Source organism: Panthera pardus, unplaced genomic scaffold (genome assembly GCF_024362965.1).
Source record: "Panthera pardus isolate Hobbes unplaced genomic scaffold, ASM2436296v1 HiC_scaffold_21, whole genome shotgun sequence".
NCBI classification, from domain to species: domain Eukaryota; kingdom Metazoa; phylum Chordata; class Mammalia; order Carnivora; family Felidae; genus Panthera; species Panthera pardus.
Genome location: NW_026526777.1, coordinates 62698792 through 62723192, shown reverse-complemented (window position 1 = coordinate 62723192; position 24401 = coordinate 62698792). Strand labels below are relative to the sequence as shown.

General features: G+C 41.3%; 1 protein-coding gene across 5 annotated transcripts in view; it reads left to right on the top strand.

Moving 5' to 3' along the window:
• Window positions 1-24401, top strand: part of PLD5 (phospholipase D family member 5) — a 417084-nt gene that overhangs the window by 356287 nt on the left and 36396 nt on the right. For all 5 annotated transcript variants that reach the window (XM_019422935.2, XM_019422950.2, XM_019422968.2 and 2 more), the window contains one exon: window positions 16871-17068. In XM_019422935.2, the coding sequence (XP_019278480.1) occupies window positions 16871-17068 (198 nt within the window). The remainder of the gene's footprint in view (window positions 1-16870; window positions 17069-24401) is intronic.

The window sequence follows — 24401 nt, the reverse complement described above, 5'->3', positions numbered from 1 at the left end:
CTTCCTTAATGCTCATTATTAATGAGAGAAGACAGAAAGCAGACATGGCCTGAGGTGCGGTGGCATTCTGAAATCATTTTCAACTCTTAAGAAGCAGGATGAAATTAAAGTACTCAAAAATAACTGAACTGTGATCGCGATGCGTTTCATCCCGTTCCACTCTCAGCCCTACTCCTTCAGGATTCCTTCCATTAACATTCGCTGGTCACTCTGTTCAAGGTTTTATCTATTGATTTCCCTTTGATGAGGCAAAGCCAAGGAACCGAGTGTGAATTCTTTATAGCCAGTAGACAAAGATGCCGAGTGAATAGTGGTACTTTGGAGAGTTGTGAGATCCTTATATAAAAAGGAAGAATTGGTTCGAGTGAAAAGGAGTGAGGGAGCTAGCAAGCAACAGCCCTCTCCATCCTGCAGATGGACTTTATCTGGTATTTGCACAGCCTATTGGGCAAAGGAGTCCAGGACCAAAAATCACAGGACATTCATTATTCTGTGATCTTGTGAGTCAGTCCCCTTTGGGGGTCTCAGTTTCCTTACTTTGGAAATAAGTTTGAACTAGGTGTTCTCTAAGGCTCTTACGCTCTGCTGTCTCTTCAAATAGTCATGCTCTTTGTGGCCAACAATATTATTCCCACTTGGTAACAAAGAAAATAAGACCTCAAGAAGCTAAGTGGTGTAGACCACCAGGACAAGAAAGGAGAGGCCAAAGAGCACACTTCTGAGTGGGAAGCTATCTTTGAGATGCCAAGATTAAGTTCTTTATTTTCTATCCCCAGGAACAAAAATTGCACCTTGAGGACAGAAACAAAATCAAGTTACAGTTCCTACTAATTAAATTTCCCGCAGTATCTCAGAATGCAAACCAGGAGCTAACAGGATACATGGGGCTACTCCCGGGGCACCTTCTTTTGTCTTTGTCAAGAGATTTGAAGAAATGCTTGTTCACATTCGCATGAAATCATGAGAACAGCAGAGTGGACATCTGTAAATAATAAATTGAGCCGTGGCTAAGCTAACTTATATTAATTGTTCAGAATTACAGTGAGGAATGATGCTAATGCCTCTCCCTCCTCATGCTTCTGACAGAAGCATCCATCAGACACCTGCTTTGCTGCTGCAGCACCTAATAAAACCCGCCAAACCGTCAGACGCCTGTTTTGCTGCTGCAGCACCTAATAAAACCTGCCAAACCCAGCCTGTCTCCCTCCACTGCCACTCAGGCCCGAAGCACAAAGGGGCTGTTTTTTTCTTTTCTTTTCTTTTCTTTTCTTTTCTTTTCTTTTCTTTTCTTTTCTTTTCTTTTTCTTTTTTTTTTTTTTTTAACTCACTGCATTTCTTTTCATAACTGCCTTCCACTGATTTCAAGAAAATAAGAAAAATGTTTCTCTGGTGTAATTACACGTTTCCCTGAATTTTTATTTTGCTTTGAAACTGAGACTATTAATACACATAGAACTTCCAGGGCCAAGAAAGAGGACACACATGAACAGCCAGGCTAGAGTCTTATGGGCACTACATGTTGTGAATAATTCTTCCCAAAGATGAAATAGTAAGCTAGTCTCCTTGAGTAATTGTGACACTCAGCTTCCCTGCTTACCAGCTGTGTTTGGGCAAGTCCTTCTTTCCATTTCTGTTTCCTTCCCTATAAGATGGGTTGTTGTGAGATTTAAACAAACACAGGCTTGTAAAGCATCCAGAACAATGCATGGGGCACTGTAAGTGCAGTGATAATTAGTACTGCTGTTATTTTCCCCTGAGTGGTAGGATGATAGCATCTCCTGGATTGTGTCAACCCCACATGCCAACAAAAGTTCTCCCCTTAACATCTTAGTGCAAGGGACAGATGGAACCACTGGTAGAACTCAAGCTTTAGGTGATGTCGTGACCCTTCCTCTGGACTGTTAGAGGCTCCAAGCCTGCTTAACTCCATGGGTTGGTCACTAAGTAGACACCCATTTTGTGGAAAAGATAATTTATCTTTTGTTTAGACTAATAATCTTCCAAAGAATCATTAGGTGATGTCTCCAGCTTTTTCAAGATTATTTTATTCAAACAGTTGGACCATTTAATCAGCTGTCAACTGTGTGATTGAACTAAAAACTCAGGGTGGCCCATGAAGGTGCCCAGAGGGCACATGGTAGGCATGTGACCAGAGTATGGCGAGCATGTGGCTATGCTCAGCTGAGCAGCCCACCAGCAGGCAGGGGGCAGATGTCTAGTAGGTAAGGTTTGTCTTATTAGTAAGACAACAGTAAGAGAACCTCAGCCAATCAGTCAATCATTTTAACTTTTTATTCCTTTGATAATCTAGACATGGAAGCTTTTCAGGACCCCAAATCTGTGTTATTTTCACCACATATTTTTCCCATTCTTAAAATGCCATCATTTTAAGATTTGTTCATAAACCTGTCCTGGATTTGCTCTAGCTGAAAAAAATACAAAATGAAAGCTGGTGTCTTTTTTTTCCCATCTTCAATCAACACCAGCCTGAACCAAATATGTATAATTAGAAATGGATTTGAGTCATCGTAAAGTTCAGAGGATGGTACTCAGAGGAAGTGTAATTCCTTTTTTATCTCTAGAGGGCCAGGCTTGGCTTCTTCCATTCCCTTCAGGTTCTGAAGCTGTAATGTAGTCACAGAGAAGATTGATGTCAGGAGTTGTGGAGAAAAGCTCATGAAAAACAACTTACACAACAGAGAAAAAGGAACACTACATCTTTGTTTAGAATAGACTCATTAGTAACACTAGTAGCTGGAGAACGTCTGGATAGAGTGCACAGAGAGACAGTGCCCATTTGCATCTTGATGGTGATGAATGGTACATAAGGAGAGTCCTGGGGATACTAAATGCTGAGAATGTTCATAAACATGCTTCTCTCCATCTGATCATACCTAAAGAAACAAACATCACTCATAATTATGGTGCCATTAAATAAGAATTTTTATTTTAGACTTCCAGTTTTTCCATTAGGTTTTTTTTTTTAAGTATAATTAAGAGAGTGTTATATTAGTTTCAGGTGTACGACATGCTTCAACAATCCTATACGTTACTCCATGCTCATTGTGGTAAGTGTAGTTACCATCTGTCACCAAATAGAGTTTCTACAGTCTCATTGACTATATTCCCTATGCTGCATTTTTCATCTCCATGACTTATTTGTTTTGTAATTGGAAGTTTGTACCTCTTAATCTCCTTTATCTATTTCACCCATCCCCCTATCTACCTCCCCTCTGACAACAGCCAGTTTGTTCTTTGTAAGAGTCTGTTTTTTATTTGTTTGTCTCTTTTTTCTTTGTTCATTTGCTTCTTAAATTCCACATATGACTGAAATCATATGGTATTTGTCTTCATCTTACTTATTTCCCTTGCCATTAAACCTGCTAGATCCATCCATGTTGTTGCAAATGTCAAGATCTCATTCTTTTTGGGGCTGAGTAATATTCCATTTTTTATATATACTGCATCTTCTTTATTTATTCATCTATCAGTGGACACTTGGGTTACTTCCATATCTTGGCTACTGTAAACAATGCTGCAGTAAACATAGAAATGTATGTATCTTTTCAAATTAGTGTTTTTGTTTTCTTTGGGTAAATACCCAGCAGTGGAATTACTGGATCAAATGGTTGTTCTATTTTTAATTTTTTGAGGAACTTCCATACTGTTTTCCACAGTGGCTGCACCAATTTTCATTCCCACTAACAGTGCACAAGGGTTCCTTTTTCTCCATATCCTAGCCACACGTGTTATTTCTTGTGTTTTTGATTTTAGCCATTCTGACAGGTGTAAGGTGATATCTCGTACTTTTGATTTGCATTTCCCTGATGATTAGTGATATTGAACATCATTTCATGTATATGTTGGCCATTTATATGTCCTCTATGGAAAAATGTTCAGGTCCTCTGCCCATTTTTTGATCGGATTATTTGGGTTTTTTTAGTGTTGAGTTGTATTATAAGTTCCTTATGTATATTGGGTATTAACCCCTTATTGGATATATCATTTGCAAATATCTTCTCTCATTCAGTGGGCTCTTTTTGGTTTTTTGATGGTTTCCTTTGCTGGGCAAAAAGTTTTTTTCTTTTGAAGAGGTCCCAATAGTTTATTTTTACCTTTGTCTCCCTTGCCTGTAGGATACATATCTAGCAAAATGTTTCCACTGCCAATGTAAAACAGATTACTGCCTGTGCTTTCTTCTAGGAGTTTTATGGTTTCAGGTCTCAAATTTAGGTCATGAAAGAAATTGAAGGACACAAACAAATGGAAGATATTTCATGATCATGGATTGGAAGAACCAATATTGCTAAAATGTTCATACTATCCAAAGCAATCTACAGATATAATACCATCCCTATCAAAATACAAACAACATTTTTCACAGAATGAGAACAAATAATATAAAACTTGTATGAAACACAAAAGATCCTGAATAGCCAAAGTAATCATGAAAAAGAAGAACCCTACAACCCAACAATTTCACTACTAGGTATTTATCCAAAAGATATAAAAATGCTGATTCGAAGGGGCACGTGCACCCCGACATTTATAACAGCACTATCGACAATAGCCAAATTATGGAAAGAGCCCAAATGTCCATGGACTGATGAATGGATAAAGAAGATGTGGTGTATACCTGTATACAATGGAATATTCTTTGGTGATCAAAAAGAATTAAATCTTGCCATTTGCAACAACATGGATGGAATTAGAATGTATTATGCTAAGCAAAATAAGTCATTCAGAGAAAGACAAATATCATATGATTTCACTCATATGTGGAATTTAAGAAACAAAACAGATGAACATAGGGGAAGGGAAGGAAAAATAAGATAAAAAAAGAGAGGGAGGCAAACCATAAGAAACTCTTAAATACAGAGAACAATCTTAGGGTTGCTGGAGGGGTGCTGGGTGGGACGATGGGCCAAATGTGTGTTGGGCATTAAGGAGAGCACTTGCTGGGATGCACCCTGAGTGTTATATGTAAGTGATGAATCACTAAATTCTACTCCTGAGATGATTATTACACTGTATGTTAACTAACTTGGATTTAAACAATCTAAAAAAAGAAAGAAAGAAATGAAAAAGAAAAACAAAATTGGAGTTATCACAATCCCAGATCATACTACCAAGCTGTAGTAATCAAAGCAGTATGGTACTGGCATAAAAATAGACACATAGATCAATGGAACAGAATAGGGAGCCCAGAAATAAACCAATGATTATACGGTCACTTAATCTATGGCAAAGGAAGCAAAAATACGCAATGTAGAAAAGACACTCTCTTCAATAAGTGGCACTGGAAAAACTAGACAGTTACATGAAAAAGAATGAAAATGAGCTGCTTTCTTACACCATACACAAAAATAAACTCAAAATGGATTAAAGATCTAAATATGAAACCAATTTTTTCACTAGCTTTTAAATAATTAGTTCACCAGATACCAAATTAAAATGTTTAATGGTGTACATTCCAAAACATGGTGTGTGTGTGTGTGTGTGTGTATGTATATATATATATATATATATACATAAAACATTCAGAGACCAGAAGTCAGAGCAACACTGAAAGTGTCTCAGGAGCATTATTGGACCTTGGGTTCTAATGGGTGAAGCCCCTTCCCAAAATGCAGCACTTCCTTATGCCTTTGCACAAGAGCCGTTAGTGACTTTATTCATTCCTTCCCCCTAAATACCTCTTGATCTGCTACCTAGGCAACTTGCTGTTACAACTGGAACAATATGGAATACCTAACACTTCCCTCTATAATATGACTTAAAATAGAAAAACAACAGTCAATACATATTGAGTACTGGTCTCTGTGCTCTGCTGCCCTGATCTGTCTGTCTTCAACAACCTTATTAAGTGGTTGTCATGAGAATAAGGTGGTGGCATTACCCTCCAGCCAAAGACCAGCAAGCATGCTGAAGTTGAGCAAGTTGCTTGTTACAAGGGAGAGCACACACTGTGGCAAAACAAGGGGTGTCTCAATAAGCAGGTTTGAGAAAGGACTTATGGGATTAAGGCTTAGGTGATTCGGGGGAAGATTTTAGGAAGCAGGGATTTGCTCAAGATTGGATGGTATCATGAAGTAGGAGCAATTTTATGATTGGGTGTCTTAATAAATCTTATCTATATGGGAGAGGGAATCCAGTGAAGCTAAAACTAGAGTTGGTTTTGCTGGGCAAAACCATATGGGGGGATCTTTGGTCCTTTTCATGGTTTGGACAGTGCTCATGTTTTTGTCTGTATCCAGACAAAACATTTGTTTTTGTTTTGTTGTTAGTGTACTAGAAATGGCTTATGTTTAACAGGAGAACACCAAGGCACAGCTGTGAGCACCAGGCCAGCTCCTTAAAACATCAAGGCCAAGCTGGCAGTCCCATGCTGGCTTCCAGATGTCAAGAGCTGCTATTATCTTTCTCAGGGGCATAAAGAGGTTGATGAGCTAGTCCAAAGTCATACAGCTCATGAGCAAAAGAACCATAATGTTAATACAACTCTGTCTGGCCTCTAAGCCCAAACATTTGACAAAGATTTGCTCTCGTTTTTCTTTCATGAAACATCTGCTTTCATCATCCTGGATTTCCCAGGGGAATCCAGCCAAGCTACCTGTCATATTCCATGGAGAACTGGAGTGAGTCTTGAAAACAACACGGTCCATTGACTTCAGTGAGACTCCAAGCCTGACCTAAACATGCTCTGCCTCAATTACAGCCTCTTGCCCTCCACCTTCCATGCCTCCATCGAGAGTCAGATTTTGTTCAAGTATTGACATTCACATTTAGAACCACCTCTAATTGGTGATCTCCAGCCTGTCTCTCCAGACCCTCAGTTTGACAGAAGTGTCCTGAGGTTGGTAGAGCAAGTGAACCCCTCTTTAAATAAAGAATTCCTTTTGAATGGAAGAAAGTACTAGGGAAGTTTCCCCAAGGATATAGGGGTGCAGACAGCCTAAGTCTGGTGATGCAGTGGAAAGAACAGACTAAGGAGTCAGAACAAACTGGGTCACAGGTGAGCTCTGCTACATATTAGAAAAGTGACCAGGGTCTCAGTGCTTTTATCTCTAACATTGAATAAGAACATCCACCTCAAAACATGGACTGCTCTCATAAAATACCAAATGTTCATACCTTCATGGTTTGGTCTGTATTCCCTTCTATAGTCTGTGCTCCAAGATCCCTGAGGATAGAGACCAAGTATAACTTGTTCTCTGCTGTAGCCTCAGACCTGTCGTGGTGCTTGGCTAGCAGAAGAAGATAGGGAGATGGAGAGGGAGATGTAGTTGTAGTTGTAGATGGAGATGTAGTTGTAGATGGAGATGGAGATGTAGTTGTAGATGGAGAGGGAGAGGGAGATGTAGATGTAGTTATAGTTGTAGATGGAGGTGTACATGTAGTTGTAGTTGTAGATGGAGGTGTACATGTAGTTCTAGGTGTAGATGTAGTTGTAGATGTAGTTGTAGATGTAGATGTAGTTGTAGTTGTAGGTGTAGATGTAGTTGTAGATGGAGACGGAGATGTAGTTGGAGATGAATATGGAAGCGTAGATATAATTGTAGACCTGGTTGTGGATGTTGATGTAGATCTGGATGTGGATCTGTTTATAGACATGGATGTAAATATAGATACAGATATAATCAGGTCATGAATGTAATTAGCCTAGCACATACATTTTGACCACTGCTATGGGTCTGGAAAGTAACCATACACTCTTGCTGAACAGAAAATTAATAGTGTCCCATGTATGATAGAACTGTCAGAATGTTTCCACATGCCAGTCTTTTACATTCTTTTAATTTTTTAAATATATTAATTTGATATTTGATAAAATTCATTTTCCTTAAGAAAGAATGACATTTTGGGGCACCTGGGTGGTTGCCAGTTAAGCATCCAACTTCGGCTCAGGTCATGATCTCACGGTTTGTGGGTTCAAGCCCCACTTCGGGCTCTGTGCTGACAGGTTGGATGGAGCCTGGAACCTGCTTCAGATTCTGTGTCTCCCTCTCTCTCTGCCCCTCCCCTGCTCCCACTCTGTCTGTCTCAAAAATAAATAAACATTAAAAAAAATTTTTTTTGAAAAAACATTTCATTTATTCCCATTCATAAAGTAGCACTAACAGAGCTCTGTGACACTTGTTTTCCAAAGCTGGCATCTAATAGGTATTTTTTTTAAAAAAATGAGTACAGTTGACACACAATGTTACATTAGTTTCAGGTATACAACCTAGTGATTCAACTTCTCTATGTGTTATGCTATGCTCACCACAAGTGTAGCTGTCAGCTGTCCCAATACCGTTGACTATATTCCCTATGCTGTGCCTTTTATTCCTGTGACTTAGTCTTTCCATAACTGGAAGGCTGTATCTCCCACTTCCCTTCACCCACTTTGCACAATCCCCAGCTCCCCTCCCCTCTGACAACCATCAGTTCTGTTTATACAGATCTGATTCTGCTTTTTGTTTGTTGGTTTATTCATTTGTTTTGTTTTTTAGATTTTACATGAGTGAGATCATATGGTATTTGTCTTTCTCTGCCTGACTTATTTCACTTAGCATAATACCCTCTAAGTCCATCCATGTTGTTTCAAATGACCCAATCTCATCCCTTTTATGGCTGTGTACTATTCCATTGTATATACATATGTACCTATATATGGTATCTATATATGATACCATATATCTATATATGATATATATGTATATATCATCTTTCTTTTCCATTCATCTATCAATGGATACAGGTTTTTTGTATATTTGAACTATTATAAATAATGCTGCAATAAACAGGGATCTCTGTACCTTTTCAAATTAGTGTTTTCACTTTCTGTGGGTAAGTACCAAGTAGTGGAATTACTGGATCATATGGTAGTTCTATTTTTAATTTTTTGAGGAACCTCCATACTGTTTCCCATGGTGGCTGCACCAATTTTCACTCCCACCAATAATACATGAAGGTTCCTTTTTTCCCTCATCCTCACCAACATTTATCTTTTCTTGTCTTTTTTTTAAATTTTATTTTAGCCATTCTGACCGGTGTAAGGTGATATCTTCTTGTGCTTTTGATTTTCACTTCCATGACGATTAGTGATGTTGAGCATCTCTTCATGTGTCTGTTGGCCATCTGTATATCTTCTTTGGAAAAATGTCTATTCAGGTCTTCTATCCACTTTTTATTTATTTTTATTTTTTAAATTTATTTTATTTATTTTGAGAAAGAGAGAGCACATGAGAGGGGCGAAAAGGGAGGAAGAGAGACAGAATCCCAAGAAGGCTCTGCACTGTGGGCACAGAGCCCGATGCAGGGCTCAAACCCACAAACCGTGAGATTACGACCTGAGCCAAGATCAAGAGTTTGATGCTCAACTGACTGAGCCACCCAGATGCCTCTGTCCATTTTTTAATTGGATTGTTTGTTTTCTTAGTATTGAGTTGTATAACTTCTTCATATATTTTGGATACCAACCCCTTGTCAGATATATCACTTACAAATACCTTCTCCCATTCAGTAATTTGTCTTTTTGTATTGTAGATGGTTTCCTTCACTGTCTTTTTTTTTTTTAATGTTTTTATTTATTTTTGCGACAGAGAGAGACAGAACATGAGCAGGGGAGGGCCAGAGAGAGAGGGAGACACAGAATTGGAAGCAGGCTCCAGGCTCTGAGCTGTCAGCACAGAGCCCAACGCCGGGCTCGAACCCACAGACTGTGAGATCATGACCTGAGCCGAAGTCGGACGCTCAACCGAAGAGCCACCCAGGCGCCCCCACTGTCTTTTTATTTTGATGAGGTCCCAATAGTTTATTTTTCCTTTTGTTTTCCCTGCCTTAGGAGACATGTTGCTATAATCAATGTCAGAGAAATTATTGTCCATGTTCTCTTCTAGGAGTTTTATGGTTTCAGGTCTCACATTTAGGTTTTTAATGCATTTTGAGTTTATTTTTCTGGATGGTGAAAGAAAATGGTCCAGTTTCATTCTTTTGCATGTAGTTTACCAGTTTTCCCAGAACCTTTTGTTGAAGAGACTGCCTTTTCCCCATTTTATATTCTTGCCTCTTCTTTCATATATTAATTGACCACAAAAGTGTGGGTTTTTTTCTGGGCTCTCTATTGTGTTCCATTGATCTCTGTGTTTTTGTGCCAGCACTATACTGTTTTGATTACTATAGCTTTGTAGTATATTTTAAAATATGAGATTGTGATAACATCTAGCTTTGTTCCTCTTTTTCAAGATTGCTTTGGCTATTCAGGGTCTTTTGGGTTCCGTGCAAATTTTAGTATTGCTTGTTCTTATTCTGTGAAAAATGCTCTTTGCATTTTGATAGGGATTGAATTGAACCTGTAGATTGCTTTGGGTAGTATGGACATTTTAACAATATTAATTCTTCCAGTCTACAAGCATAGCATATCCTTCCATTTGTTTGTGTCATCTTAAATTTCTTTCATCAACGTTTTATAGTTTTTAGAGTACAGGTCTTTCATCTCCTTGGTTAAGGCATTTTATTCTTTTGGGTGCACTTGCAAATGGTGTTGTTTTATCAATTTATTTTTCTGCTACGTTCTTATCAGAACATAAAAATGCTACCAATTTCTGGTATTAATTTTGCATGCTACAACTTTACTAAATTCATGTATTAGTTCTATTACTTTTTGGTGGAGTCTTTAGAGCTTTCTATGTATAGTATCATATCATCTGCAAATAATGACAGGTTAACTCTTCTTTACCAATATGGATGTCTTTTATTTCTTTTTCTTATCTAAATGCTATGGCTAGGGCTTCCAATACTATGTGGAATAAAAGTGGCAAGAGTGGATATATTCTTGCCTTGTTCCTGACCTTAGAGGAAAACCTCTTAGTTTTTCACCACTGAGTTTGATGTTAGGTGTGGGTTTTTCATATACAGCCTTCATTTTATGGAGGTATGTTTCCTGTACATCCTCTTTGTTGACATCTAGTTAGTAATTTAAACATTGGATAAATTATTTTTTTAATTTATTGAAAATTGTAAATTCCCTGGAAACCCAATGACCAGAGCCTTAAATTTTAACTCTCAAGCTGGTTCCCCAGTGGGGTGACTTCTAAGGGAAGTTGGCCTCAAAGGTCTGGGCACTGAGTTCCATAGGCTCAGGCAAAGGTCACTATTCCCTCCACCTTCATGTAAGGCTGGAGGCTTTCACAAATGACCTGCATGTCCAGGTTTGAGACTTCAGTGGAGAAGTCCACATAAAGCTGGTACAACCGTGCTACTTTGTCACTGTCCTGCCTTAAACCTTTAGTCATTCTCTTGCCCCCATGGAGATCCTTCACCAGCCATTTACATCACACCATGGTCTCACTTCAGTGTACTCCTTTTCCTTGTGGTGTCCTTCTTCAGCTCTGTCCAGTGGCACCTTACTATTTTCTTACACCAATTTGTTCCAGCCACTGTGCTGTCCTTCTGCCACCCCACGATCATCTGCTAAAGGATCAAGCTCAAGACCAGTAAGGGCTGACCCAGAGAAGCAAGTGAAAATGTCGTATTTCATACATCTGAAATAGCTATTCTGTTGTGACCATTCTGGCACCAAGTCTACCTACCACAAATGGTGTCTGAGGAGTGACTTCCTACCCTCACACTTGTGACTAAAGTGTCTGGAATCTGTTGGTGGCTAAAGTAAAATTGTACATGGATAAAGAATTTTGGCACCTCTTTTGTTTAATTCAAACAAATTTGTGCCCCTTTTAGAGCAAGAGTATAGTAGAAGCATCCTTCTCAGGAGAAGCAGAAGAAAGCTAGATCTTGGTAGAACGGAAGCTAACACTGTTTGAGCCAGGCACTGAGATGAGTGTTTTACATGCATTTTGTTCCATTTATTCTTCATAGTGGTCCTTTGATGTACATCCATTTACAGATGAGGTTAAGTGCCTTCTCATGGTGGAGTTAGTCTGTCTTCAGAGCCCGTTCCAGGAGATGACCTACTGTGTCATGTGTCATGATTAAGTCATATTGAGAGACCTCTCTCTCATTCACTTGCAGGGAAAGGCTATCAGAATTGCCATCCTGGCACCCTTCTAGATGTCAAATTTTATATTAGTACTTACCCAGATGCATCATGTCATATCATTAAAAAGTGGTTGTCTTTCTTCACAATTATGGGAAGCTCACAGTAGTGTTGTGACTACGTTTAATATCATTCTACATATCAGGACAGAATCAGTAGAGAATGACAGGGTGTGGGGAGGATGTGGTTTTGTTCCCCAACAACTACTATTTGCTTTAATCTGCCCCCAACCACAACAAAGGGGCATAACTTCCACTTGAAGACTAGCAGATATGTATTCCTGAGTAAAGAGGTGGACAGGGAAGCGTGGCATTCTTATTCAGCCTTTGATCAGAGGTCTTCAAAAATACATGTTTGTCATGTGTGAACAAGTCACCTGAAAACACTGAAGGTCTGAGGTGGGAAAACCAAAGGACACCAATGAGATCCAAACATAGTAAAAAGAATAATGATCAATGAGTTCCCCTTTGGGTGAAAAATCAAATGATCCCCTAGATTTCTACTTTCAGTGGTATTCTGTCTTAGACTCCACTGGGACTTGGATAGTGTGCACCTGTTTAAGGCAGTCTGCATTCAAAAGACAAGCTCATGTTGGTCTCTGTGTCCCATGTTGGTAGGTGCAGGAAGCATGTCTAGAGGACAGTTAGTTCACTGACCAATGTAAGGCCTGCCACTGATACTGACCACTCAGCACCATGCTTGTGAAAATCTTCCGGGCGGGTCTCTGGGTGTGGCCATCGCCAGGTTTTCTGCTCCTTCGGTACCAGAAGAGAGATTCTTATTAAATTCATGTACTCAGGATCAGAAGGCATTGGGCTAACCTGGAGCTTGGGCTCCTGGATTCAGAAGGGAACTTGTTTTCATCTCTGACCACCATTTATTCATTTTCAAGGGCAGGCATTCATTCAATGAACATTTTCTAGGCAAGTATTATAATCCAGCACTGGAAAAAAAAAAACAAACTATGAACCTGACGTAGTCTCTTCAGAGACTGTAGAGTCACTTAGGAAAAACAGACACATAATTTGTTTTAATTATGATATAGTGTAAGACATGCCACATCAGAAATAGGCAACAGGTATAGTACTAGACAAAGCAGGCAATGGATTGGCCAGAAAAGGCTTCACAGAATTGATAGCAGGAGGTACCATGGACTGTATTCTAGCCAGGTGCTAAGTGGGGTATTATCATAGTGGTTAGGCATGCAGCCTTCCAAGTTGAAATCTCAGCTGTGTCATCTCCCAGGGAGCAAATTATCCAAGCTCAGTTTCCCCCTTGTAAAATGGGGATGGACACTGTATCTACCTGACCCACTTTCAGGAGGAAAGCCGATGAGGCACCGTGTATGTTTCCTAGAGCTTCCATAACAACTAGCCACAAACTTGGTGGCTTCCAAGAGCAGGAACGTACTTATTCAGTCACAGTTCTGGGGGCTAGAAGTGCGAAATCAAGGTGTTGGCAGAGCCCCTCTCTCCCGGAAGGCTCTAGGGGACAGTCTTTCCTCACCTCCTTCTAGCTTCTGGCTGTTGCTGGTAATGCTTTGTGTTCCTTGGCTTGTAGGTGTGTTACTCCAATCTCCGTCTTCACATAGCCCTCCCCCTGTGCGTCTGCCTGAATTTTCCTTTTTTTATAAGGGCACCAGTCATACTAGATTTAGGACCCACCATAATTCAGTATGACTTCATCTTGACTGCATCTGCAAAGACTGCATTTCCCAAGAAGGTCACATTCACAGATTCCGGGCGGAAATGAATTTGGGGGGAGGGAGCACTATTCAACCCAGTACACACACCAACTAAGCACTCCATCAACACTAGCTATCAAAATTATATTATTCTAACTGCATACCTCGGGAGACCCATATTGTCCTCATTGAACAATAAACTGAAATTTAAGAATTAAGTAATTTGCCCAAGGCTAGTCAACAAGCAAGTTGCAGGATTAAGATGCAAATGTGCCTCCACCGAATTTAACACCAGGGAGGGTCACCAGCCACAATCCTACAGATACTGAGAGGAGCTCATCCTGACACACAGCACAAGTCCTTCTTCTCGAGGCAGCCTTGGCGGGATTGGTCAGGCAGTGCTACAGGGGATGAAGTTGGGCAGGAAATTGATGTCTTGAACCCGGAGAGGCAAGGCTGACTTTATGAGCCAAACCCCACCAGAGAATTTGGGGCCCTGGATGTGCACTAACCTTGCCTGAGTCTGGCAGACGAAGAAGCATGTCAGGGAGGCCCTGGTCCTGAGGACAGCTCCTTACCCACACGGGAGGCAGATCTCAGATTCTCCCACCCACCGCCACCCCAGACAAAGCGCCTGGGTATTATACCTGCTGAACTAGAACAATGTGAAATGCAAAAGGCTCCCCAGGAGAAGATAAGGTGGCAGTGTTGATCTAACCCAAAAAGGTACAAAAGCGTGAGGGTCAGATGCAGAGCCGAATATTCCAGAGACCCTGTGGGCAAACAGCTGGGTGGGCTCAGTCCTCAACCTGGCACAAGATTAGCCATCATTAGCATCTACTCTAGACAATTTTTTGAAGCCTCTGAGATTGGAAAACACCTAAGAACATGTAAATCTTTCTGCCTCCTACCGCCAAGGCCTGGGGCTGAATATTGTACCCTAGCTCCCTCACCCTGTCTTCTGTCTCCACAGCACAGCCAACGGCCCTTTTCAGTTCACACCCCGACCCTCCTTGCCTGCTTCCCCAGGATCTTCAGCATAAATGCCAAGCTGTTTATCCCAGCTCAAAGGCCCCTGAGGATCTGCCACCCCTGTCCCTACAGTGTTACCCTCTGCCATCAGAAAAAAATATCTCGGCACGCTTGGGTGGCTCAGTCCGTTAAGCTTCCCTCTGGCTCTTGGTTTTGGCCTCAGGTCATGGTCTCACAGGTCTCACAGCCCTGCACCGGGCTCCACACTGGCAGTGCAAAATTCTCTGGGATTTGCTTGGGATTCTCTCTCTCTCCTCTCTGCCCCTCCCCTGCTCATGTGCTCTCTCTCTCTCTCTCTCTCTCTCTCTCTCTCTCTCTCAAATAAATAAATAAATTTAAACAAAAAATGTCTACACGCTCACACACATACATGTTCTCTCCTAGCTCGTTCAGCTTTAGCCACACAGCTCTGATTGTATCCCCACCAGCCTCAGTGCCTTTGCACATGCCTGATACACCCACCCTGCCCTATCTCCTCCCACTTTTTTTAAAGTTTATTTATTTATTTTGAGAGAGAGAGAGCAAATGTGGAAGGAGCAGAGAGGGATGGGGAGAGAGAGAGAATCCCAGCAGGCCCGGCATGGAGCCTGATGCAGGACTTGAGCCCATGAACCGCAAGATCATGACCCGAGCCAATGCTTAAGTGACTGAACCACCTAAGCGCCCCATCTCCTCCCACTTTCTTAGCCTCTTATTGTCCTTCTGCTTGTCCATCCAATTCTAGGAATCTATACTGGGGAAGTACTTCCACAGGTGCGCAAAGATATATGTATAAGGATGCCCATTGCTTTATTTTTTGCACTAGAGAAAAAAAGGGACAAGTCCATCAGCAGATTAAATAATGTGTGTGCATCTATTCTGTAGTCACTTTGGAGCTGGTGGAACAACTCCAGGCGGATATAGATGAACAGGGAAATACCTCCATGACATACTGTATTAGGGAGTCCTAGGTGACGTCTTCTGTAATCCTGAGTAGAGTCCTCACTGGGGAGCTAGAGGAAGACATAGGAGGGGAGTCAGACTCAGGTCTCTAAAGGGCCCAGGAGTCCCTAGCACTGCCCTCCCTGGGCATGTGTCTTTGTGCTGTCTTTTATGACCCCGATTTTACTTTGTCACTTTCATTGACTAAATTGGAAATCATCTGTAACTCTTACAAAGTGATCCTAGACTCAGATGAAGCCAGTGCTGCTATGTTCCTGGGTGTATTGGACCAATTTTACTTTGTCACTTTCATTGACTAAATTGGAAATCATCTGTAACTCTTACAAAGTGATCCTAGACTCAGATGAAGCCAGTGCTGCTATGTTCCTGGGTGTATTGGATCAAGGGTCAGAAACCTGAATTTAAATTCTCAATCTCTTGCTGATAAGATCTCTCACTTGGGGCAAGTGTTTTTGCTTACCCTCGTGAGCTTCCCTTTCTTCTCTGGTCCCTTAGTTGCAAGGGTGTATTGGGGTGTTCCTCCTGAGGCTTGTGCAGTGTTACTAAGAGTAACTAACAATTGTTAACCTATTTTTAGTGAGTTACAAGTCATGGACACTCTTCTGAGCCCTTTAATGGTACTGACCATTTTAAGCATCACAGCAGCTGTGTGGGATAAACACTATTAACCCAGTTTTATGGAAGAAGGAAACTGAGGCCCGGAGATGGTGAGTCTTGCCCAAAGTCACACAGCTAGAAAGCTGTGGAACTGGAGCCTAATTGCAGGCAGTCTGACTTCAGAATCCACGATGTCAACCGTTCCACGATGCTGCCATGAAAACCTGGGTGCCGCCGCACGATTTAAGGATTCGGACGCGAAAGTGTTTTAAGGGAATGAATCTGAAGAGCTGATGTAAAAATGGAAGTGAATATGGAAAACTTATCTATAAGACCCCAAATGCAAAAACGCAAGCCAAAGTTCTCCTGAAATATTGAAGCCTTTTTATACCGTATCCCCTCCAGACACCGTAACATGCCTGTATCGACACCGTAACATGCCTGTATCTACACACTTCTGTATAACAGCAGTGAGAGAAGGACTCACTACAACTGCATTCTTGTGCATTTTCTTTCTCTGAAAATAGTGCCACCTGTCGTACATGGCACCGATGCTTTCTATTTTAATTTCACAGATGAAAGAACTCGGTGTCATTTTCTACAACTGTAGCTGCCTGGTCCTGGATTTACAGAGGATATTCGCTCTGTATAGCTCATTAAAATTCAAGAGCAGAGTGCCCCAGACCTGGTCCAAGAGGCTCTATGGAGTCTATGACAACGAAAAGAAATTGCAGCTTCAGCTGAACGACACCAAATCTCAAGCATTTGTGTCGGTGAGTCATTGCCCTCTCACTCCTCCTCTTCCTTCTTCCGAAGTTGGAATGTTCGAGTGTGATCTTGTGCTGGGCAAGCCTGAATTCTAAAGATCGGTTCTGTCCCACCCCTTGACGAGGTAAGATATACCCACTCTTTTCTGAAAGAAATTATTTTAATGTTTATTTACTTTTGAGAGAGAGAGAGAGACCAAATGCAAGCAAGGGAGGGGTGGAGAGAGAGGAGACGCAGAATCCGAAGCAGGCTCCAGGCTCTGAGCTGTCAGCCCAGAGCCCGACATGGGGCCCGAACTCACGAACTGTGAGATCATGACTTGAGTGGAAGTCGGAAGCTTAACCGACTGAGCCACCCAGGCGCCCCGAGATACACCCACTCTTACGCCTAATCATATGCTGTCCCTAGTGATAACAATAATGAATGTTAATATTCATCCCTAGTTCCTTATGCTTAGTGTTATCTAAATTGATCCCTCTGGCCATCTGTTAAGGTAGACCCAGCTTTGTAACCCTGTTACAGACAAAGGGATGAGGCTTATCTACTAGCACAAAGACCCTCATGGCAGGAGCCAAGACAGGCACCAGCTCCCAGGTCTTCTGAACCAGATCCTATTTTCCATGCCCTACTTCAGTGATTGTCAGACTTGTTTTTAGCAATAGAAACCTTTGATGAAAAAATCTGAGGCATGTTGGTGTGTAAAACAGATAAAAGCAGAACTGTACTTGATCGAGGCTGAGGGAGGAGGCCCAGAGGGCAGGGCACAGCTTCAGGCCTCTGACTACACTGAAAACCGCCACTCCCCACCTCCCACATCTACCACCCACTGCTGTCCCACAGGGTCACTGGGAATGGGCAATGTGAATATCTGTGCCTGCAGCCCTGGTCCACCAAACTTTAAAAACTTAAGAACTGGCTGGGGATCCTGTTTAAGATGTAGATTTACATGGGGTGCCTGGGTGGCGCAGTTGGTTAAGTGTCCGACTCTTGGTTTGGGCTCAGGTCTTGATCTCACAGTTACTGAGACTGAGCCCTGCATCAGGCTCTGTGCTGACAGTGCTTGGAATTGTCTCTCCCCCTCTCTATTTGCCCCTCCCCTGCTTGCGCTGTCTCTATCTCTCTCAAAAATAAATAAACAATAAAATAATAAAATAAAATAAAATAAAATAAAATAAAATAAAATAAAATAAAATAAATAAAATGCAGATATGCAGCCTCCCACCATTGCCCAGGCCAGGATCTGATCCACTGGACCTGGGGTGAGACCTTAGAATTTTGATTTGAAACAGCCTTCTGAATTGATCCTGGGGCCTAGATAAATTTCTTAAGACCATGCTCCCAATTCAACATGCTGGTCCCCCACTGACAGGAGTGCTTTTATGCCAACAATTTTTATATCACTGAAGAACGCGTCACTGAAGAGTGAATTCTGACCTCTTTGTCAATTAAAATGAAAGCACAGTCTGAAAATTTAGACACGTAGCAATTGAGACAAAAGAGGATGTTGAAGTTGTTTGTCTTAACAAATTCACATAAATGCAAATAGCAGAAAACAGACTGAAAGATTTTCATCAAAGTGAAAAAGCCTTTTCTTTTTAATATGTGGAGGTCAGCAATAGCATATTGTATGGGGTGTTTTACTAGCAAAATGACTTCATGTATTCAGTTTCATTTCTGAAGTTTCTCTCAAGACAACCCTGTAAGACAAGAAGGCCAGATAGTATCCTGAATTTGTAGATGAGTCACAATAGGAAGTTTGCCAAGGATCCCTTAATGCAGAGAAGGTAACAGGGTGACATGATGCCCGAAAGGACAGGTGCTCAGCCAGCTCCAGTAGAACAGATGGGAAGCAACAGGGAAGAAATGAATGGTAAGCAAATTTCAGATAATTGCTAGATTTTCAATTTACGGTTTGAATCTTAGAGACGTGAATTTGGGTTTTGCATACATTTAAATTTTCTTTTTTTAAATGTTTATTTAGTTTTGTGAGAGAGAATGAGAGAGACAACATGTGCATGCATGTGCACCTGAGTGGGGAGGGGCGGGGGGGGGGGGGTGGTGAGGATCTGAAGCAGCCCCCCAGCTGACAGCAGAGAGCCTGATGTGGGGCTCAAATTCAAAACCATGAGATCATGACCTGAGCCAAAGTCGGACACTTAACTGACTGAGCTACCCAGGCGCCCCTAAATTCTGACTCTTAAAAAGGTGGCAAATCCCCCTTTGTTGATCCCAAAGTTAACATATCTACCCCAGAGAGAGGGCCCAGGCTTTTAATAAAATCTACTAAAATGTAGATCTTTGTTGTACTGTGGGACAGATTTACAAATGGCTTTTTATCAAATGATTTGTCACAAAATAAGTAGAGTTTTGAAACATGCCTTTAGGTATAGTCTTTTCAAGTATATGATGCCTCTATTTTCTATTTTTATTTATTATATTATTTTAACTTACTGTTTTCTATTTCCTAGTAATGTCAAGCCTACCTTTGAATTTCAATTCAACAGGTGTTAATTGAACACCACGTTTGCAGAGGTATAAAATCCTACAGGTATAAAATAAAGTCAGACACCCCCCGCCACCAGTGGAATTGGTCTGGGATTCCAGACCTTGATCTTGATCTCACCCCTGTTGTGGCATCTATTATATTTTCGTAGCTGTTTGTTGATTGTTTATTGATCATCTCTCCTGCTATTTAAAAGCCTCTGAAGATCATATACCGGACCGTCTTGCTCATTGGTATTCCCAACACCTTACAGAAGGCTCCAAAAAATGTTGGATTGGATTTATTAGTAGTAATTTTAATATAAAGTTCTAGGATGTGTATAATTTTCTGAGTGATGTATGCCAAACATGCCAAAGCAAATATATTTAAGTTGAAAGTATTTGGTGTGGGGCGCCTGGGTGGCTCAGTTGGTTGGGCGTCCGACTTCGGCCCAGGTAGTGATCTCACGTCCGTGAGTTCGAGCCCCGTGTCGTGCTCTGTGCTGACAGCTCAGAGCCTGGAGCCTGTTTCAGATTGTGTCTCCCTCTCTCTCTGACCCTCCCTCATTCATGGTCTGTCTCTCTCTGTCTCAAAAATAATTAACCTTAAAAAAAAAAAATTAGAAAAAAAAGAAAGTATTTGGTGTAAAACATCTTAAAATAGCATATTATATTTTTATAATCTCACAGTCCCAAGACTAAATTCACACACACACACACACACACACACACACACATTATTGAAGACACATAGACACATAAAACACACATTAAGAATTACCATTCCCCAGATTAGATTTTTAGATGATTAACAACTTAGCATTGTTAAATATAAATTTTAAATTATGATATAAATATGGATTATTTCTAATTTTCTCAGAGAACCCCAAAGATACTTGGGGAGATTTAACTATGTGATCTCTAATAACTTGGTGCCAGTGAGTTCTGATTTTAATTCCCCATTAAAATAAGAAGACAGGAACCATAGTTGGCTGGGTTTTTGTTATCTTACAGATTTCTTTTTAGAGCCCTTGAGATTATAAATTTGCTTTCCAAGATAAAGACTAGTGCTATGCCTGGGTGGCTCGGTCAGTTGAGCATCCAACCCTTGATTTCGGCTCAGGTCATGATCTCACAGTTCCTGGGATTGAGCCCTGATTGGACTCTGTCCTGATAGTGTGGAGCCTGTTTGGGATTCATTCTCTCCCTTTCTGTCTCTCTGCCCCTCCCCCACTCACGCGTACACTCACTCTCTCTTTCTCTCTCTCTCTTCAAAAATAAATGAACATTGGGGACGCCTGGGAGGCTCAGTCAGTTAAGCGTCGACTTCGGCTCAGGTCATGATCTCACAGTTCATGGGGTCGGGACCCGCATCAGACTCTGTGCTGACAGCTCAGAGCCTGAAGCCTGCTTCGGATTCTGTGTCTCCTTCTCTCTCTGCCCCTCTCCCCCTTGTTCTCTGTCTCTCTCCGTCTCTCAAAAATAAATAATTTTTTTTTAATTTTTAAAAAAATAAATGAACATTAAAAATATATATATATAGACTAGTTACTGATCTGGGTGCTAGACAGATCTGATCTCTCATTATAGTTTTGTTCATTCACCCATCAGTCATGTATACTGAGATGTATTTAGTGAGTGAGGGCAGGACATTAAGTGGAACCTAGTGTTGCTATGAAAAATGCCATGTTATATTAGTCTTTAGAACCTCCACTACATATTGTTAATTACCTTTTTAATAGCTTTATTGAGAGATACTTCACATTCCGTGGCATTTCTTTTAAAGTATATGATTCAGTGGGTTTTTGTGTAATCACAGGCTTGTGCAGCTACCTCCACCATCTAATTTTAGATTATTTTGGGGGCACCTGGGTGGCTTAGTGAGTTAAGCATTCGACTTCTGCACAGGTCATGATATCACAGTTTGTGAGTTCAAGCCCCGCATCGGACTCTGTGCTGCCAGCTCAGAGCCTGGAGCCTGCTTCAGATTCCATGTCTCCCTCTCTCTGCCCCTCCCCTGTTCATGCTCTGTCTCTCTCTGTCTTTCAAAAATAAATAAACATTAAAAAGTTTTTAATGAAAGGACAGTTTCATCACCACAAAGAAAACCATTAGGAGTCACTCTCCATTTTCCCCTTCCCTCAGCCCCTGGCAACTGCTAGTCTACTTTCTGTCCCTTAGAATTCTCCTTTCTTTAGGTATTCCATATAAATGAAGTATATATAATATGTAGTCTTTTGTAATTGACATCTTTCACTTAGTATAATGTTTTCAAAGTCCATTAGTGTTACAGCATGAATCAACACTTCCTTCCCTTTCGTGGCCAAATAATACTCCATTATACCGATATGCCACAGTTTGTTTATTCCCCCATCGGTTGATGGACATTTGGGTGTTTCTATCTTTTGGGTCCTGACAGTAGTGTTGTCATGGACTGACGTGTGCAAGTTTGTATTTGAACACCTGTTTTCAGTGCTTTGGGGTGTGTACTCAGGAGTGGCAGTGTGTGGGAATGTGGCAACTCTGTGCTTAACATTTTGAGAGACTGACACATTGGTTTCCAAACTGGCTGCCCCATTTTACAGTTCCACCAGCAGTTAATGAGGGCTCTGCTTTCTCCACATCTTTGCCAATGCTTGTTATTTTCTGTTTTATTTTACCCCTCCAAATGGGTATGAAATGGTATCTCACTGTGGTTTTCATTTGTATATTTTAATATGTTCATTGGCTATTTGTTTATCTTTTTTGAGAAATGTCTATCCAATCCTTTGCCCACTTTTCCATTAGTTTACTTGGGTTTTGTTTGTTTGTTGAGAGAGAGAGCACAAGTCGGGGAGGGACTGAGGGAGAGGAAGAGAGACTCTTAAGCAGGCTCTATCTATACCCAGTGCAGAGCCCGATGTAGGACTCCTCTCATGACCCTGAGATCATCACCTGAGCTAAAATCAAGAGTCAGACTTTTAACCAACTGAGCCACCAAGGTGGCTCTTATTTGGTTTTTATTACTGAGTTGTAAAAGTTCTTATACATTCTGCATATAGCTCCTTTATCAGATATACAATTTGCAAATATTTTCTCCCATTCTGTGGGCTATCTTTTTGTGTTTAATATATTTTAACATATATATTTTGAGGATGGAGTATGAACTTCTTAAAAACCAGGAAACTACAGTGAAATAAATCAGAAGCCTGCTAAGGCATATTTAACGAATATGCAAAACAAGTTACGTGCGTGTATAAGGCACTATTTGATCTAAAAGAGACATATTTCCTAGAAGCAAGGTGCTTGAGAGCATTTGAGCGGTAAAAGTCATCACAGAGCTGAAACAGGGAAGAATCTGTTTTCCTTCTGCCTCTCATAGTAAAGGAGTACACAGTGCTAGGCTCAAAAAATTAATTCAGGAGCAATAACAGGGAAACTTAACAGCCTTCTCTGTAATTAAACTATTGGAACTATTTAACTTCCTCTGCTGAATCAGTAGTCATTCTTTGTGTTGTTCATTCATTTACATCTTTTTATGTTTCTTTATTTATTTTGCAGGGCAGGGGGGAGGTGGACAGCATGAGTGCATGAGTGGAGGAGGGGCAGAGAGAGAAACAGAGACAGAGAATCCCAAACAGGCTCCCCACCGTCAGCCGGGAACCTGATGTGGGCCTCGAACTCCTGAACCATGAGATCACGACCTGAGCTGAAACCAAGAGTTGGAGCCACTCAGGCACCCCTTATTCATTTATATCTTAAGCAAACAGTTTTAGCCAGTAGTATATTCGGCACTATTTTCAAAGGTAGCAGACTCTGGAACACATCATCACGTACCACCATGCCCCTAGGGCCAGGGGGGTACTGATACCGAGGGTCATGCGTTTCCTTAATAAACACATGGAGCACCTGCCATGGTTTAGGCACTGGGTTAGACAATGGGAACATAGGAAACAATACAGCAGGCAAATCCAAATAAAGAACTGTTCACACGTGGATGGAAAGACCTAGCATGAAGTAACTCCATTAAGAATGGAGGTTGGGGGATCACACAGACCTTCAATGCTGATTAATTTAAGAAGCACTTTCACATTCATTCCACAGATATGGATATAAAACATATGCTAAGCACAGCATGGCATAAGGTAAAGGGGATGAGCAACCCAGCGGTTGCATATGAATGCAATACAATGTAGCACGTTCCAGAATGAAGCTCCAGGAAGCAGGAGTCTTACTTTGATCACTGGTATATACCAGGTGGCTAGCCTAGAGCCGGAGCATGGCGGGCACTTCGTACTATTTGCTGAACAAATGAAAGCAAGCACAGAAGAAAGGCACTCACCCAGCCAGGGAACAGGCCATTACTCGATTTAAGCCTCGAGGGAAACCAGTGTGAGAGGTGCGTTCTACTATTAATCCCTTAGGCTGCGAGGCTCGGCAAGTGTAAGGTGCACAGCCAGCAGGCTGCAGGCTATAAATGCTGGAGCCTGGCCCGTATCACTGAAAGGCACCCAAAGTCCAGACTTGCAGCATATAAGAGCAAATGTGAAGACAGCAACGACTCCTGTGCCTCAATTTTTTCCTCCCTGAAACCAAAACCTCGTTTTTGCAACATGCAAGGAAGTTCAAGAAATTCCTGAAACAGAAACGTGGGCGTTTGGACGCATGTCGGCGCTTCCTTAAGCTCCTGTCTAGAGCAAAGACCCTCAGCTCCCCCATGTTAGCCTGAAGAATGTTTAAAGCAGACCCAACAGGCTGAGGGAATTAAGTAATGTCAATTTTGGATGTTTTCATGGAGATAGAAAAATGAGTAAAGTGCAGTCCCTAAAATCAGGTCAGTGACAGTCTAGGCAGGCAAATGAGGCAAGTGCAAATAAT